A 13498-nucleotide genomic window follows, 5' to 3' on the forward strand; every position below is an offset into this window, starting at 1 on the left:
TGACCGTACCTATCACAACACCCTCCCCTGGTCCCCCAACCTCCCCCCTGATCACTTTAGTGCCGCGTCCCCCAGACATGGCATGGATTGGCCTACCCACCCTACCCCCCCCATACCCCCTAAAAATTTATCAAAACACCCCACTAAAAACCTAACCAATTTGGGTTTTTTCCCACTAATTACTGCTGCACACCACCTCATTATGGAACCTCCTTTTAATTTATGGAACAGCACCTCATTATGGAACCTCCTTTTAATTTATGTGATGAGATGTTTGACAAGGGAAAGCCGTTGGGGATCCCAGATCCTATACTCCTAAAGGATTTGATTATTAAATTACAGGTGATTTTGAGTTTCCCTGTGAAATGTAATCCATTAAATCCGTTTGCTGTCAAGACTGATGCAACTGGACAGAGAAAAGCGAGGAGGGGGGTGCAATGCAAGGGGTGGGGGCAATTGCAACTGAGCATCGTCTGTTCCCGTGAGACCCCAACCCAAGGACACATCGAGCAGGTTCAAACAGACATGATTGGTGGATGTAATGGACTGTGGGTGGTCCACAGGGAAAAGGGAAAATTAACTTTGCTAGCTTTTGTGCTGGGAACCCAGAGCTGGTTTTGCTTCATCTGTGCCAATATAGTTTATTCAATAAAGTTTATACTCTTGGTAAACTAATATCCCGGGAGTTTCTTTTTCTGGATCGGCCAACTGGACCATTGACCCTTGCATTAATTGTTCATGTGGGGATGATGTCTAGAGTAGGGCTTTTCAACCAGTGGTACGGGTACCACCTGTGGTACATTGGCACCTGGCAGGTGGTACGCGACCATCCTAGAAAAGTGGTAGCAGGGGAGGGGAATGAGCTGAACCGGTGGCAGCACCGCACAAGCCTGAGCGAGAGACGGCTGGAGCTGCAGGGCTGTCAGGGCTCAGCGGAAGTGCCAGGATCAGTGCCAGGCTCCAGCTGGAGCTCAGTGCTGATCCTGGCGCTTCTGTTGAGCCCAGAAGAAGCACCGATCAGCTGGAATGTTGCAGCATCTCCAGGGTCTTGTGATTTACATTCAGATGCTTGGCAACTGATTCATATTTATGACGGTCACAGTGTCCCAGGGTCATGTGAAGTGACCAAAACCTGCTGCAACCACCCAGCAGATGGGGGGAATAAAAACCCAAACACCCCCCACCCCACCCCCGCTGCCAATCCTCAACAGAAATGCTCACAGCAATGAAAACCTCAGACAGGAGGAAGAGCGCGGCCAGGTGGGCAGGCAGGTGTGTTGCACGGCTGTGGCTTGGGGGGCACTTTTTTCAGTGCCATTGTAACTTTGAACAGTCATTAAGCGAATGACTGTAAGTCGAGGACTATCTGTACTTCATCACTTTTTTCCTTTTTGGGGGGAGGGGTCAAGTTTTTGACACCTTGCTAGGCGACTGCTGGTACTCAGATATTGCCATATCCTAAAAGTGGTACAATGGGTGAAAAGGTTGAAAAGCCCTGGTCTAGAGGTTGGCACAAGTGCCGTTATTAAACGATTTTTACAAGCAAACTAGGATAGCATAAAAGAATTTCAAGTTCTCTTCAATTGGCAAGCAGGACTGCCGAGTTTTGAGGGCCGTTACCTCCCGCCATCATATCTGGTTTAATAATTTTCGCACTTTTGTAGCGTTTTATTTCTGTAGCTTTATCTTTCTAAGCCCCTCAGAATTACCCTGTGGTAAGATGGGCGGTCAATAAATTTAATAAATAAATGTTTTCTTTTTCTTTTAATTAGAACCCCACCTAACGTTGTACTCAGCTGTGCTAATCCAAAGGCTGCAATATCGGTAGTTCTCAACTTTACAATAGTTCATTTAGTGACCGTTCCCTGAAAAAAGGGACTGATGACCATTTTTCACTTATGACCTTTGCCACATCCCCATGGTCATGTGATCAAATTTCAGATGCTTGGCAACTGTTTCACATTTATGACGGTTGCAGTGTCCCAGGGTCATGTGATCACATTTTGTACAGAGAAGAGCAACAAAGATGATTAGGGGACTGGAGGCTAAAACATATAAGGAACGGTTGCTGGAACTGGGTATGTCTAGTTCGATAAAGAGAAGGACGAGGGGGGACATGATAGCAGTGTTCCAATCTCTCAGGGGCTGCCCCAAAGAAGAGGGAGTCAAGCTATTCTCCAAAGCGCCTGAAGGCAGGACAAGAAGCAACGGATGGAAACTGATCAAGGAGAGAAGCAACCTAGAACTAAGGAGAAACTTCCTGATAGTTAGAACAATTAACCTGTGGAACAACCTGCCTCCAGAAGCGGTGAATGCTCCAACGCTGGAAGTTTTTAAGAAGAGACTGGACAGCCATTTGTCTGAAATGGTATAGGGTTTCCTGCCTGAGCAGGGGGTTGGACTAGATGACCTCCAAGGTCCCTTCCAACTTTATTATTATTAAGTCAATGGGGGAGCCAGGTTCACTTAACAACCCGTGTGACTAACTTAAAAACTACAGGGATTCATTTAACAACTGTGCCAATAAAGGTCATAAAATGGGGCAAATCTCATTTAACAAATCTCTCAGCAACAGAAACAATGGGCTCCATTGTGGCCATAAGTCAAGGACTACCTGTACTGTGTGATATATTTTTTTTGTTCCTGCTTTTTGTTCCGGCCAAAATGTATTGAATATATTTATATCGCTGACTCCAAATAACAAGCCGCACAGAACAGACACCTTTTAAAGAATTAATTGGCATTTATTTATTGGCACTTTGGAAAACGCATTGGTCCCACGCAGAGAACAATTTTGTTTTGCACCATGTTAACCTCGTTTAATCTCTGTTCAGTTCATATCTATGATGTCTGGATGCTGGTAAGTTCAGTAACTGGGTTTAGGGTGATCTTAGGAAAGGAGCGCATAGCAATTTCATTTTGCACTATGTCGACCTGGTTAATCTGTGTTTGGTCCATAACTATGATGTCTGGATGCTGGTAAGTTCAGTAACTGGGTTTAGGGTGACTTTAGGAAAGGAGCGCATAGCAATTTCGTTTTGCACGTCAACCTGGCTAATCTGTGTTTGGTCCATAACCATGATTTCTGGATGCTGATAAGTTCAATAACCGGGTTTAGCGTGACTTTGGGAAAGGAACACATAGCAATTTCATGTTGCATCATGTCAACCTGGTTAATCTCTGTTCGGTCCATAACTATGATTTCTGGATGCTGGTAAGTTCAGTAACTGGGTTTAGCGTGACTTTGGGAAAGGAACACATAGCAATTTCATGTTGCATCATGTCAACCTGGTTTATCTGTGTTCGGTCCATAACTATGATGTCTGGATGCTGGTAAGTTCAGTAACCGGGTTTAGGGTGATCTTGGGAAAGGAGCCCAGGCTGAAAAGACAGAACGGTGTTTTAGGCTTTCTGGCCAGATCTTGGGGATCATCTAATGGTGACTTGCAATTGGTGGCTCAGAATTGGGAATGGAAGCATTCAAGCAAAGAAACCACCAGGATGAACCGGGATTCAAGGCTGTCCCTCTGGATAATGCAGGCACCACTCGCAGGCGTTCTGGAACATGCGCAGCCAGGGCGAGACTTTCATAGACTGGCGCCAGGAGGCCGGCATCCAAGGCCACTGCCAGGGTAGCACACATCGCTCCGGGTGAGGCATCATGGCTAAGTGGCGCCCGTCAGGAGAGCAGACCCCGGCAATGCCAAGGGGGGACCCATTTGGGTTGAGGGGGTACTCCTCCGTGGGCAGCCCTTGGTCGTCCACGTAGCGCAGCGGGGCCAGCCGGGAGGAGCGTGTCCGAGCCAGGACTTCAGACGAGCGGAACCGCATCCGACCTATTGGGGATCAGGAAGAAAAAGGGCTTGTTGTGAAAACAGAACCGAGTTGCCCAATCGTACAGGTAGTAGTAGTGGCGGCTCTCTGTAGCTCAGGTGTAGGATGAGGGTGAAGGTTCGTTCTCCGAGCTTGTGGGTTGGTTTCCGAACGTTTTGTTACCAGGCTAGGTAACATCTTCAGCGGAGTTTGGGGGGATGTCAGTGTTCTTGGGTTGGACTAGATGACCTACAAGGTCCCTTCCAACTCTGTTATTCTAACTTCTTTTGTTTATAAGGACTTCAGGTGTGGGTGGGTCAAGGGAGGGACTGTGAGGGGTCAGATCTGAGTCATCAGTGAATCTTGTGATGGGTCTTGTGATGGGGAGGTCCTGACCTGATGTAACCTCCCAATCACAAGAGTTTCACACCTGACCCATCACAAGACCCTCCCTTGACACACCCACACCTGAAGCCCTTATAAACAGAAGAACACTGACACTGACATCCCCTAAATTAGGGCTTTTCAACCAGTAATACGGGTACCACCTGTGGTACATTGGCACCTGGCAGGTGGTACGCGACCATCCTAGAAAAGTGGTGGCGGGGGAGGGGAATGAGCTGAACCGGTGGCAGCACCGCACAAGCCTGAGCGAGAGACGGCTGGAGCTGCAGGGCTGTCAGGGCTCAGCGGAAGCGCCAGGATCAGTGCCAGGCTCCAGCTGGAGTTCAGCACTGATCCTGGCGCTCCCACTGAGCGCAGAAGAAGTGCCAATCAGCTGGAATGTTGCAGCCTCTCCAGGGTCTTGTGATTTACATTCAGATGCTTGGCAACTGATTCATATTTATGACAGTCACAGTGTCCCAGGGTCATGTGAAGTGATCAAAATCTGCTGCAACCACCCAGCAGACGGGGGGGGGGGGGAATAAAAACCAAACACACCCCACCCCACCCCCGCTGCCAATCCCCAACAGAAATGCTCACAACAATGAAAACCTCGGACAGGAGGAAGAGCGCCGCCGGGCGGGCAGGCAGGCGTCTTGCTCGGCTGTGGCTTGGGGGGCATTTTTTTCAGTGCCATTGTAACTTCGAACAGTCACTAAGCGAACTGTTGTAAGTCGAGGACTACCTGTACTTTATCACTTTTTTCCTTTTTTTTTTTTTTTTNGTGCCATTGTAACTTCGAACAGTCACTAAGCGAACTGTTGTAAGTCGAGGACTACCTGTACTTTATCACTTTTTTCCTTTTTTTTTTTTTTTGGGTCATCAAGTTTTTGACACCTTGCTAGGCGACTGGTGGTACTCGGATGTTGGCATATCCTAAAAGTGGTACAATGGGTGAAAAGGTTAAAAAGCCCTGCCCTAAACCAGGGGTAGGCAACCTTGGCTCTTTTATGACTCGTGGACTTCAACTCCCAGCATGGCTCAGCTTGGAAACCTCTCCCTTTCCCCTCAGCATGGCTGGCTCAGGAATTCTGGGAGTTGAAGTCCACGAGTCATAAAAGAGCCAAGGTTGCCTACCCCTGTCCTAAACTCTGCCAAAGATGTTATCTGGCCTGGTAACGAAACGTTCGGAAACCAGCCCACAAGCTTGGGGAACGAACCTTCGATACAGACAGTCCTTGACTTACAACCATTGCTTTAGCGACCAACTGAAATTACACCACCTCTGAAAAATGGGACTTATGACCACTCCTCACACTTATGACCGTTGCAATATCCCCTACTGTCATGTGATCAAAACCAGGACATTTGGCAACCGGCATATATTTAAGACAGTTGCGTTGTCCAGGGCTCATTGGCAATCTTCCTAGCCGCCTTCCGACAAGCAAAATGAATAGGAGAAGCTGGATGTGCTTAACAACTGTGTGACTCACTTAACAACCGCCTAGTTCGCTTAATAGCTGCAGTGATTTTCTTCACCAGCATGGCGAGGGTAGAAAAAGTTGTAAAATTAGACATCGCTTGTTGAACTGCCTCAGATAGAAGGTCCATCTAGAGAGTGGTAAGGACAGCTGGGAAGATTATAGGAAGATCGCTTCCAGTTATTCAGGACTCTGCTTAGAGCTCGAAGCATTGTTAGAGACACCACACACATCTACACTTCACGGTCTGTTTGTGTTGCTCCCCTCTGGGAGGAGGTTTCAAAGTATTTCTAGCAGGACTACCAGATTCTGTAATAGTTTTGTTCCCTATGCCATCTGTCTGTTAAATTCGCAAGATTCGTTTTTCTCGCCCTGTACATGTATACATCCAAACTCTAGACCGTGTTGTTTCTCTGGGCCACATATGTGGGTATATGTGGGTATGTGCATAATTTATTTTATTTATGTATTTTTTTTGTCATGTTTATGCAGTGTATGCAACGGAATCTCATTTTAATGTATGCCGATTAGTGTACATTTAAAGTGACAATTTAGTTATTATTCTATCTGTTCTATTCTATCTATTCTGTTCTGTTCTGTTCCATATTTTTAGGCCATACATTTAAAGTGACAATAAAATTTATTATTCTATTCTGTTCTGTTCTGTTCTGTTCTATTCTATTTCTATTCTATTCTTCTACTCTACTCTACTTTATTCTATTCTATTCTTCTACTCTATTCTATTCTATTCTACTCTACTCTACTCTGTACTATTCTATTCTATTCTATTCTATTCTATATTCTATTCTATTCTATTTCTATTCTTCTACTCTACTCTATTCCTATTTCTATTTCTATTTCTATTTCTATTTCTATTTCTATTATTATTTCTATTTCTATTTCTATTTCTATTTCTATTTCTATTTCTATTCTATTCTATTCTATTCTATTCTATTCTATTCTATTCTATTCTATTTTCTATTCTATTCTATTTCTATTTCTATTTCTATTCTTCTACTCTACTCTACTCTACTCTACTCTACTCTACTCTACTCTACTCTACTCTACTCTACTCTATTAATTTGCGTTTCAAATAAAAAAGGCCTGGGAAAAAAATTAAAAAAGAGAGGATGTTCCCTGTCCTCTGCATTTCAATTACCTTCTCCGTGGGCTACCCAGATGCCCAGAGTACATCCTGCCATGCCTCGCAGCATCAGGGCTGGACTTTCCTCAATCCCCAAATTCACAAAACGCGATTCAAACCGCCCAGAGTTATTGGGACTCAGCAGCAATCCGGGTTCAATGGACTCATCTAGGGAAGACAAGGTCAGAGATTGAAAGGAGCCTTTTCCCACGTATCTCTGACGTAGAGATGCTGGGAACAAGGAAATGTCGGGAAGGGTGACTTGGCTTACCAAGGTCTTTGGCTTCAGAGGTCTCGGCTCCTACCCAACCCAGCAGTGCCATCAGCTGGCAGCCATTGCACACACCCAAGCTGAACGTGTCTTTACGCTGGTGGAACGCTTGGAACTGTGCCCGGGCTCTGGGGTTAAAGGTCACCGAAGCTGCCCAGCCTGTAATCAGAGACAGTGAAGTCAGAACTTAAGAAAGAGAGTGGATTTGCATCTAACACCAAGAGGTGTCACCCCCCCAAACACCTGCAAACTCATCCTCCATCAGATGTCCTCCAGAGGTGTGCACTTCAGGGCCAGATTACCTACAGAACCGGCTTCACCCTATCACATCAGCCCATCCCACTTGTTCAGGCAAGGAAGACATGCTACAGACCCTGTCAATCAAAACTGTCAGTCACCCCAAAACTGGTGGGGTCAAGGAAAAGGTCCTTCTCTGACACCACCCCTGCACTGCAGAACACCTTGCCCCGCAATGGTGAGGAAAGCCCCCAGTCTCTTGACCTTCCGCAAAGGGGTCAAAACGTGGCTGTGTAGTCTTGCGTGGGGGACACCGGGGCCCACACAAGCATGGGGCTGGCTGGCTCCAGGAGAACCCATCCCCCACCTCCTGTATTAACACCTGCTAACCTCCCTATCTTGGAATACTCTCATCCTTGATAATTTTATCATGTTTTACATTTTTTAGAAATCTTTATTTTTAATCACTCTGTTTTAAATGCTTAATTTTATTGATTGAATTGCACACTGCCCAGAGCCCTTCTCTGAGGAACATTAGATAGATAGATAGATAGATAGATAGATAGATAGATAGATAGATAGATAGATAGATAGATAGATAGATAGATAGATAGATAGATAGATAGATAGGGAGGGAGGGAGGGAGGGAGGGAGGGAGGGAGAGAGAGAGAGAGAGAGAGAGAGAGAGAGAGAGAGAGAGAGAGAAATGGATAGACAGACAGACAGACAGACAGATACAGATAGATAAATGGACGGACGGACGGACGGACGGACGGACGGACAGACAGATATAGATAAATGGATGGATAGACAGATAGACAGACAGATAGGTATGGACAGATAGATAAATGGATGGATGGACGGATGGACGGACAGACAGACAGACAGACAGATAGATATAGACAGATAGATAAAAGGATGCATGGATGGATGGATGGATAGATAGATAGATAGATAGATAGATAGATAGATAGATAGATAGATAGATAGATAGATAGATAGATAGATAGATAGATAGATAGATAGATAAGACAGACAGACAGACAGATAGATAGATAGATGAGAGAGATAAGAGAGGCAGGAGTCCTCAGTGGCTTAACGGTCAGAGGAAGAAAACAAAGGAAGGACTCACCCTAATGCAGCAAGCACTTAAAATGGTGGCAGGAAGTTTGTACTCTCAGATTTGCGAGGCTGATGTCAGCCTTCCCAGGTAAACCGGATAGGAAACACGATCAGATGAGCTAACTTTACTTTATTGTTAAGGCTACATTGGCAGAACGTCGCAAGTCTGACAGTAGAAACTTCCCACCAACACTTTAACAGATTGCTCCATTAAGGTGGGTCCTTCCTCAATTTTCTTCTGGCCTTTAAGCCACTGAAGGCTCCTGACTCTCTTATCTGATTCTCTCCTAGGCCGCATCCCTTCCCCTGGTTCCTCAAGGTTATTCCCACAGTCTGTTGCAGGTCGTAAGGGGATTACTCAGAATTCTGAGAGCTGAAGTCCACCTCTTCTTCAAGCTGAAGATGGCTGTCCTATGGCAGAGTTCCCCAACCTTTTTGGATTGGCGGCCCGGAGGGAGGAAAGAGGGGATGGTTGTGTGGGAGAGGTAGATATGTGCACACACATGAGCATCAGTTGCTCATTCAAGTGGGACCAAGAGCACCCATGACGCTCGTCTGAGTGAGGCCCCAGGCGCCTGCGACACTCACGCGAATGGGGCCGCGAGCACCCACAAATGTGTGCTCACCAGCCAGCGACTTAAGTGACCAGTTGCGAAAAGCCCACAGACCGTTAGCGGGCCATGGCCCACAGGTTGGGGACCCCTATCCTGTGGGACAGATGGATAGAGAAGAAACCCAGCAAGGCCCACTTTCATTTGCAATATTTATCACAGTGCTACCCCAATGCAACCAGGCTGATAATTTCTCATTCCTGCTAGAGGGGAGAAAGGTCCCACCTTTGGCAGAGCCCAGAACATCTGCGTAACTGAAGCCTCCAACAAACACCAAGCCACGGAAGGAGTCTAGGGTCATCTTGCCCGAGCACAGATCTTGCATGGTCAGGTCCCAAACCTGCAGGGACAATCCCCAAAACGGAGAAGATAATACATCGGAGGACCCAGATAGTCAGTGAGAAGGATTTTAGATAACAATTTGCCTTCAGAGATCTGTAGCCCTTGGCCAACTGGAGATGCCAATCCCAGAGGTGCGTGTTTTTGTTTTGTTTTTTAAAGGCAAGTGGACTTTGTTTTTCCTTGAAGACCTTTCGCTTCTCATCCAAGAAGCTTCTTCAGATCTTCAGAAGCTTCTCGGATGAGAAGCGAAGCATCTTCTTGTCCTGAGGGCAGGACAAGAAGCAACGGATGGAAACTAATCAAGGAGAGAAGCAACCTAGAACTAAGGAGAGATTTCCTGACAAGTTAGAACAATTACAACCAGTGGAACAAACCCGCCTCCAGAAGTTGTGAATGCTCCAGCGCTGGAAGTTTTTAAGAAGAGATTGGACAACTATTTGTCTGAAATGGTATAGGGTTTCCTGCCTGAGCAGGGGGTTGGACTAGAAGACCCCCAAGGTCCCATCCAACTCTGTGATTCTATTCTATTCTATTCTATTCTATTCTATTCTATTCTATTCTATTCTATTCTATTCTATTCTATTCCAGTGGTGGCGAACCTATGGCACGGGTGCCAGAGGCGGCACTCAGAGCCCTCTCTGTGGGCACGCGCGCCGTCGCCCCAGTCCTAGGCCTTTAGTTGGGTTTTATAAAACCTTTTCGCTTTAGGCCTCCGCCACTGTTTACAAAAAAAAAAAAAAAGGTTCCATCAATCAGTCAATTTCAACTTCTTGCGGGGAAAAAAAAGATCTTGCAAAGTTGGAATTGATTGATTGAACTTTTTAGTCCCACCCAGTCTGCCGTTACCACCGCAGCTATGTCCACTCAGTGGGCCACACCCACCCGGCACCCGACGATGCATAAGTGGGTTTTGGGTTGCAGTTTGGGCACTCGGTCTCTAAAAGGTTCGCCATCACTGCCCTATTCTATTCTAATCACTATTCTATTCTATTCTATTCTAATCCCTATTCTATTCTAATCCCTATTCTATTCTAATCTAATCCCTATTCTATTCTATTCTATTCTATTCTATTCTATTCTATTCTATTCTATTCTAATCCCTATTCTATTCTAATCCCTATTCTATTCTATTCTATTCTAATCCCTATTCTATTCTATTCTATTCTATTCTATTCTAATCCCTATTCTATTCTAATCCCTATTCTATTCTATTCTATTCTATTCTAATCCCTATTCTATTCTATTCTATTCTATTCTATTCTATTCTATTCTATTCTATTCTATTCATCCCCATTCCATTTATTCTACTCTAATCCATTCCATTCTATTCTAATTCCCATTCCATTCCATTCTATTCTACTCTAATCCCTGTTCCATTCCATTCTATTCCATTCCATTCTATTCTAATCTAATCCCCATTCCATTCCATTCTAAAGAAACAAAGTCCAGTTGCCTTTTTTAAAAAAAACACCTTTGGGAGAACCATGACCTGGATGACTGAGGATCTCCACAGACATGGAGGTGCCAATCTACAGCTCTTGAGGTCCTTCTAGGACAGCTAGATCATTTCAATCCAACTGATACTGACAGAAGAGAATATCTGTAGCCCAGGGTTGAGCTGTGAGGTCCCTTGGTGCTCTCTGATTGTAAACCTCTCCTTTCCTTAAGCTCGGAGAAGACCAAGGTCTTCACAGATCCTACTGAGTGACATTTCTGGGGAATGAAAAGCAGCCCCGAAGTCAACTCAGCCGAAGCTTCAAAGAACAAAGATTTTCCTCTCATTATTTCTCAATCCCTCCGGATTCTTGCAACTTCGGTTTGGACAAACTGACCTGGAATCCAGCCATAAGAAACGCGGCCACCATTTCACGATCTCCATTGCTCCCTTCTTCGCGAAGGACGGCCACACGGGGAACAGGCAAGGCTGGGGGGGGGGGGGGGGGNCGATGACCGTTTTTCACACTTACGACCGTTGCAACATCCCCACGGTCACGTGATCAAAGTTCAGACTCTCGTATTTATGAGGGTTACAGTGTCCCGGGATCATGGGGGGGATCCCTCTTTGCGACCTTCTGACAAGCAAAGTCAAATGGGGGAAGCCAGATTCACTGAACAACCGTGTCACTAACTTGACAACTGCAGTAACTCGCTTAACAACGGTGGCAAGAAAGGTCATAAAATGGGACAAAAACCACTTGGCAACTGCCTCGCTTAGCAAGTCCTTGACTTAGACCAGGGGTAGGCCACCTTGGCTCTTTTATGACTCGTGGACTTCAACTCCCAGAATTCCTGAGCCAGCCATGCTGAGGGGAAAGGGAGAGGTTTCCAAGCTGAGCCAGGCTGGCTCAGGAATTCTGGGAGTTGAAGTCCACGAGTCATAAAAGAGCCGAGGTTGCCTACCCCTGACTTAGACGGTCCTTGACTTTCAGACATTCATTTAGTGACCATTGAAAGTTACAATGGCACTGAAACAATGTCCCATGACTGGTTTTCATCCTTGTGACCGTTGCACATTCTCCTGGTCATGTGGTCAAAATCTGGGCACTTGGCAACTGGCCTGTATTTATGATAGTTATTTATTTATGATAGATACTGATCTATTTACCACAGATGTTTTTGATATCTATTTATGAGAGATGTGTATGATCAGACACCGTCCCAGGGCCATATGATCACCATTTGACTGACCTTTGTAGTCAAGCCAAGTCAACGGGGGGGGGGGGGAGAACCAGATTCACCCATTGACCCCATGAGTCACTTAACATTTGTAGGGATTCGCTTAACAACTGGGGCAAAAAAAAATACCGTAAATTGAGGCAAAGTTCGCTTGTCTTGCTTAGCAACAGACATGCCGCGCTCAATTGTGGTCGTAAGTCGAGGACTACATGGATATCCATTTCTATTTCTTGGTATGAAACCAAGATCTTGGGGAGTTAAGTTACAGTAGTCCCTCTTCCCAGCTCGCCTCTGGAGACCGGTCCATTTCATACCCATTTCCTGAAGGAGAGGAAGTTCTTCCTGAGGGTTAAAAGTCAGGGTGAAGTTGGGTTCTGTCCGCTTGGCCAAGCCCGTCTCTTCTTGAGCCACACAATCTGGATTGGCCTGCAGCTTTTCCAGCTGGAAGCTTGTGGCCTCCCACCAGCTCCTCAAGGTTGAGACTTTTTCCGCCAGCACTTGCTGTCCGTTCACAGTGACCTGGACCTGAAAATAGACACATTTGAGAAACACCGATCATGGCAGCAGAGCAGCTGAAGGCCCAGTTGGGTTATAAGGTTAGCTATAAATCACAGCAAGGTTCTTAGCCCAACGTGCCTCTGCGTCAGAATCCAGTTATATTTCCTTTCTATCTATCTTCTCTGATTTAAAACCAATTTTTACCCTTTCCTGGATCCTGCCATACCCCCAAGGGGAAGGGGGGATGTGCATGCGGGTTTTATTACTCTCACTTCCTCTATTCACTACAAAGTAACCTTTTGTTTATTCGCCTTCCAGTCTGCTAACCATTACAGTGTAACCATTTGCCTCTTATCCTATGTCCCTCTGAACTTCTTCTTACCGGCTAGCTAGGAAAAGGGTGTGTGTGAAAAGATACAGCCCTCCGGGATCTGGTTTATTTCTCCGTCATCAAAATAAGGTGTGAGGAGCTGTTGAATGATCGTGCACAACGGAGCCGGATTGGTGTTATCTTTCCTGGATTTAACACCTAGAAATCTGAATCGCCCCTGGGTGGGGGTTGCTTAGGGACACTTTAAAACATCGATTTGTAAGGAAATCCCTCAGATCCTGTCTATTATGCCTACTATCAATTTCTCTTAATAAAAGTTCCTGTTGGAAGAGATCGTTTCCAAGAGTTCTGCTTTCTTAAGATGTGGATTGAAGTGGTTCCTTGCACTCTGCTAAAATAGGATCCAAGCTGGAAAGGTAAGAATAGAATAGAATAGAATAGAATAGAATAGAATAGAATAGAATAGAATAGAATAGAATAGAATAGAATGGGATGGGATGGGATGGGATGGGATGGGGTGGGGTGGGGTGGGGTGGGATGTGTAAGCAGAGGAGCCCTTCCTCAGTTCAGTGTGAAGTGCATCTAATA

At 45.7% G+C, this 13498-nt stretch overlaps 1 protein-coding gene across 1 annotated transcript in view; it reads right to left on the reverse strand.

Annotated features, from left to right (window-relative positions):
- Positions 1–2746: 2746 nt before the first annotated feature.
- PFAS (phosphoribosylformylglycinamidine synthase) overlaps positions 2747–13498 on the reverse strand; it is a 54072-nt gene continuing 43320 nt past the window's right edge. Inside the window, exons 23-28 of the mRNA XM_015828312.1 lie at positions 12407–12606; positions 11238–11343; positions 9289–9403; positions 7094–7252; positions 6838–6990; positions 2747–3836 (exon numbers count right to left, since the gene is read on the reverse strand). Coding sequence (XP_015683798.1) covers positions 3514–3836; positions 6838–6990; positions 7094–7252; positions 9289–9403; positions 11238–11343; positions 12407–12606 — 1056 coding nt within the window. The 3' untranslated portion in view covers positions 2747–3513. The remainder of the gene's footprint in view (positions 3837–6837; positions 6991–7093; positions 7253–9288; positions 9404–11237; positions 11344–12406; positions 12607–13498) is intronic.

The sequence above is a fragment of the Protobothrops mucrosquamatus genome, unplaced genomic scaffold (genome assembly GCF_001527695.2).
Source record: "Protobothrops mucrosquamatus isolate PMUCROS unplaced genomic scaffold, P.Mucros_1.0 scaffold4393, whole genome shotgun sequence".
Classification (NCBI taxonomy): Eukaryota; Metazoa; Chordata; class Lepidosauria; order Squamata; family Viperidae; genus Protobothrops; species Protobothrops mucrosquamatus.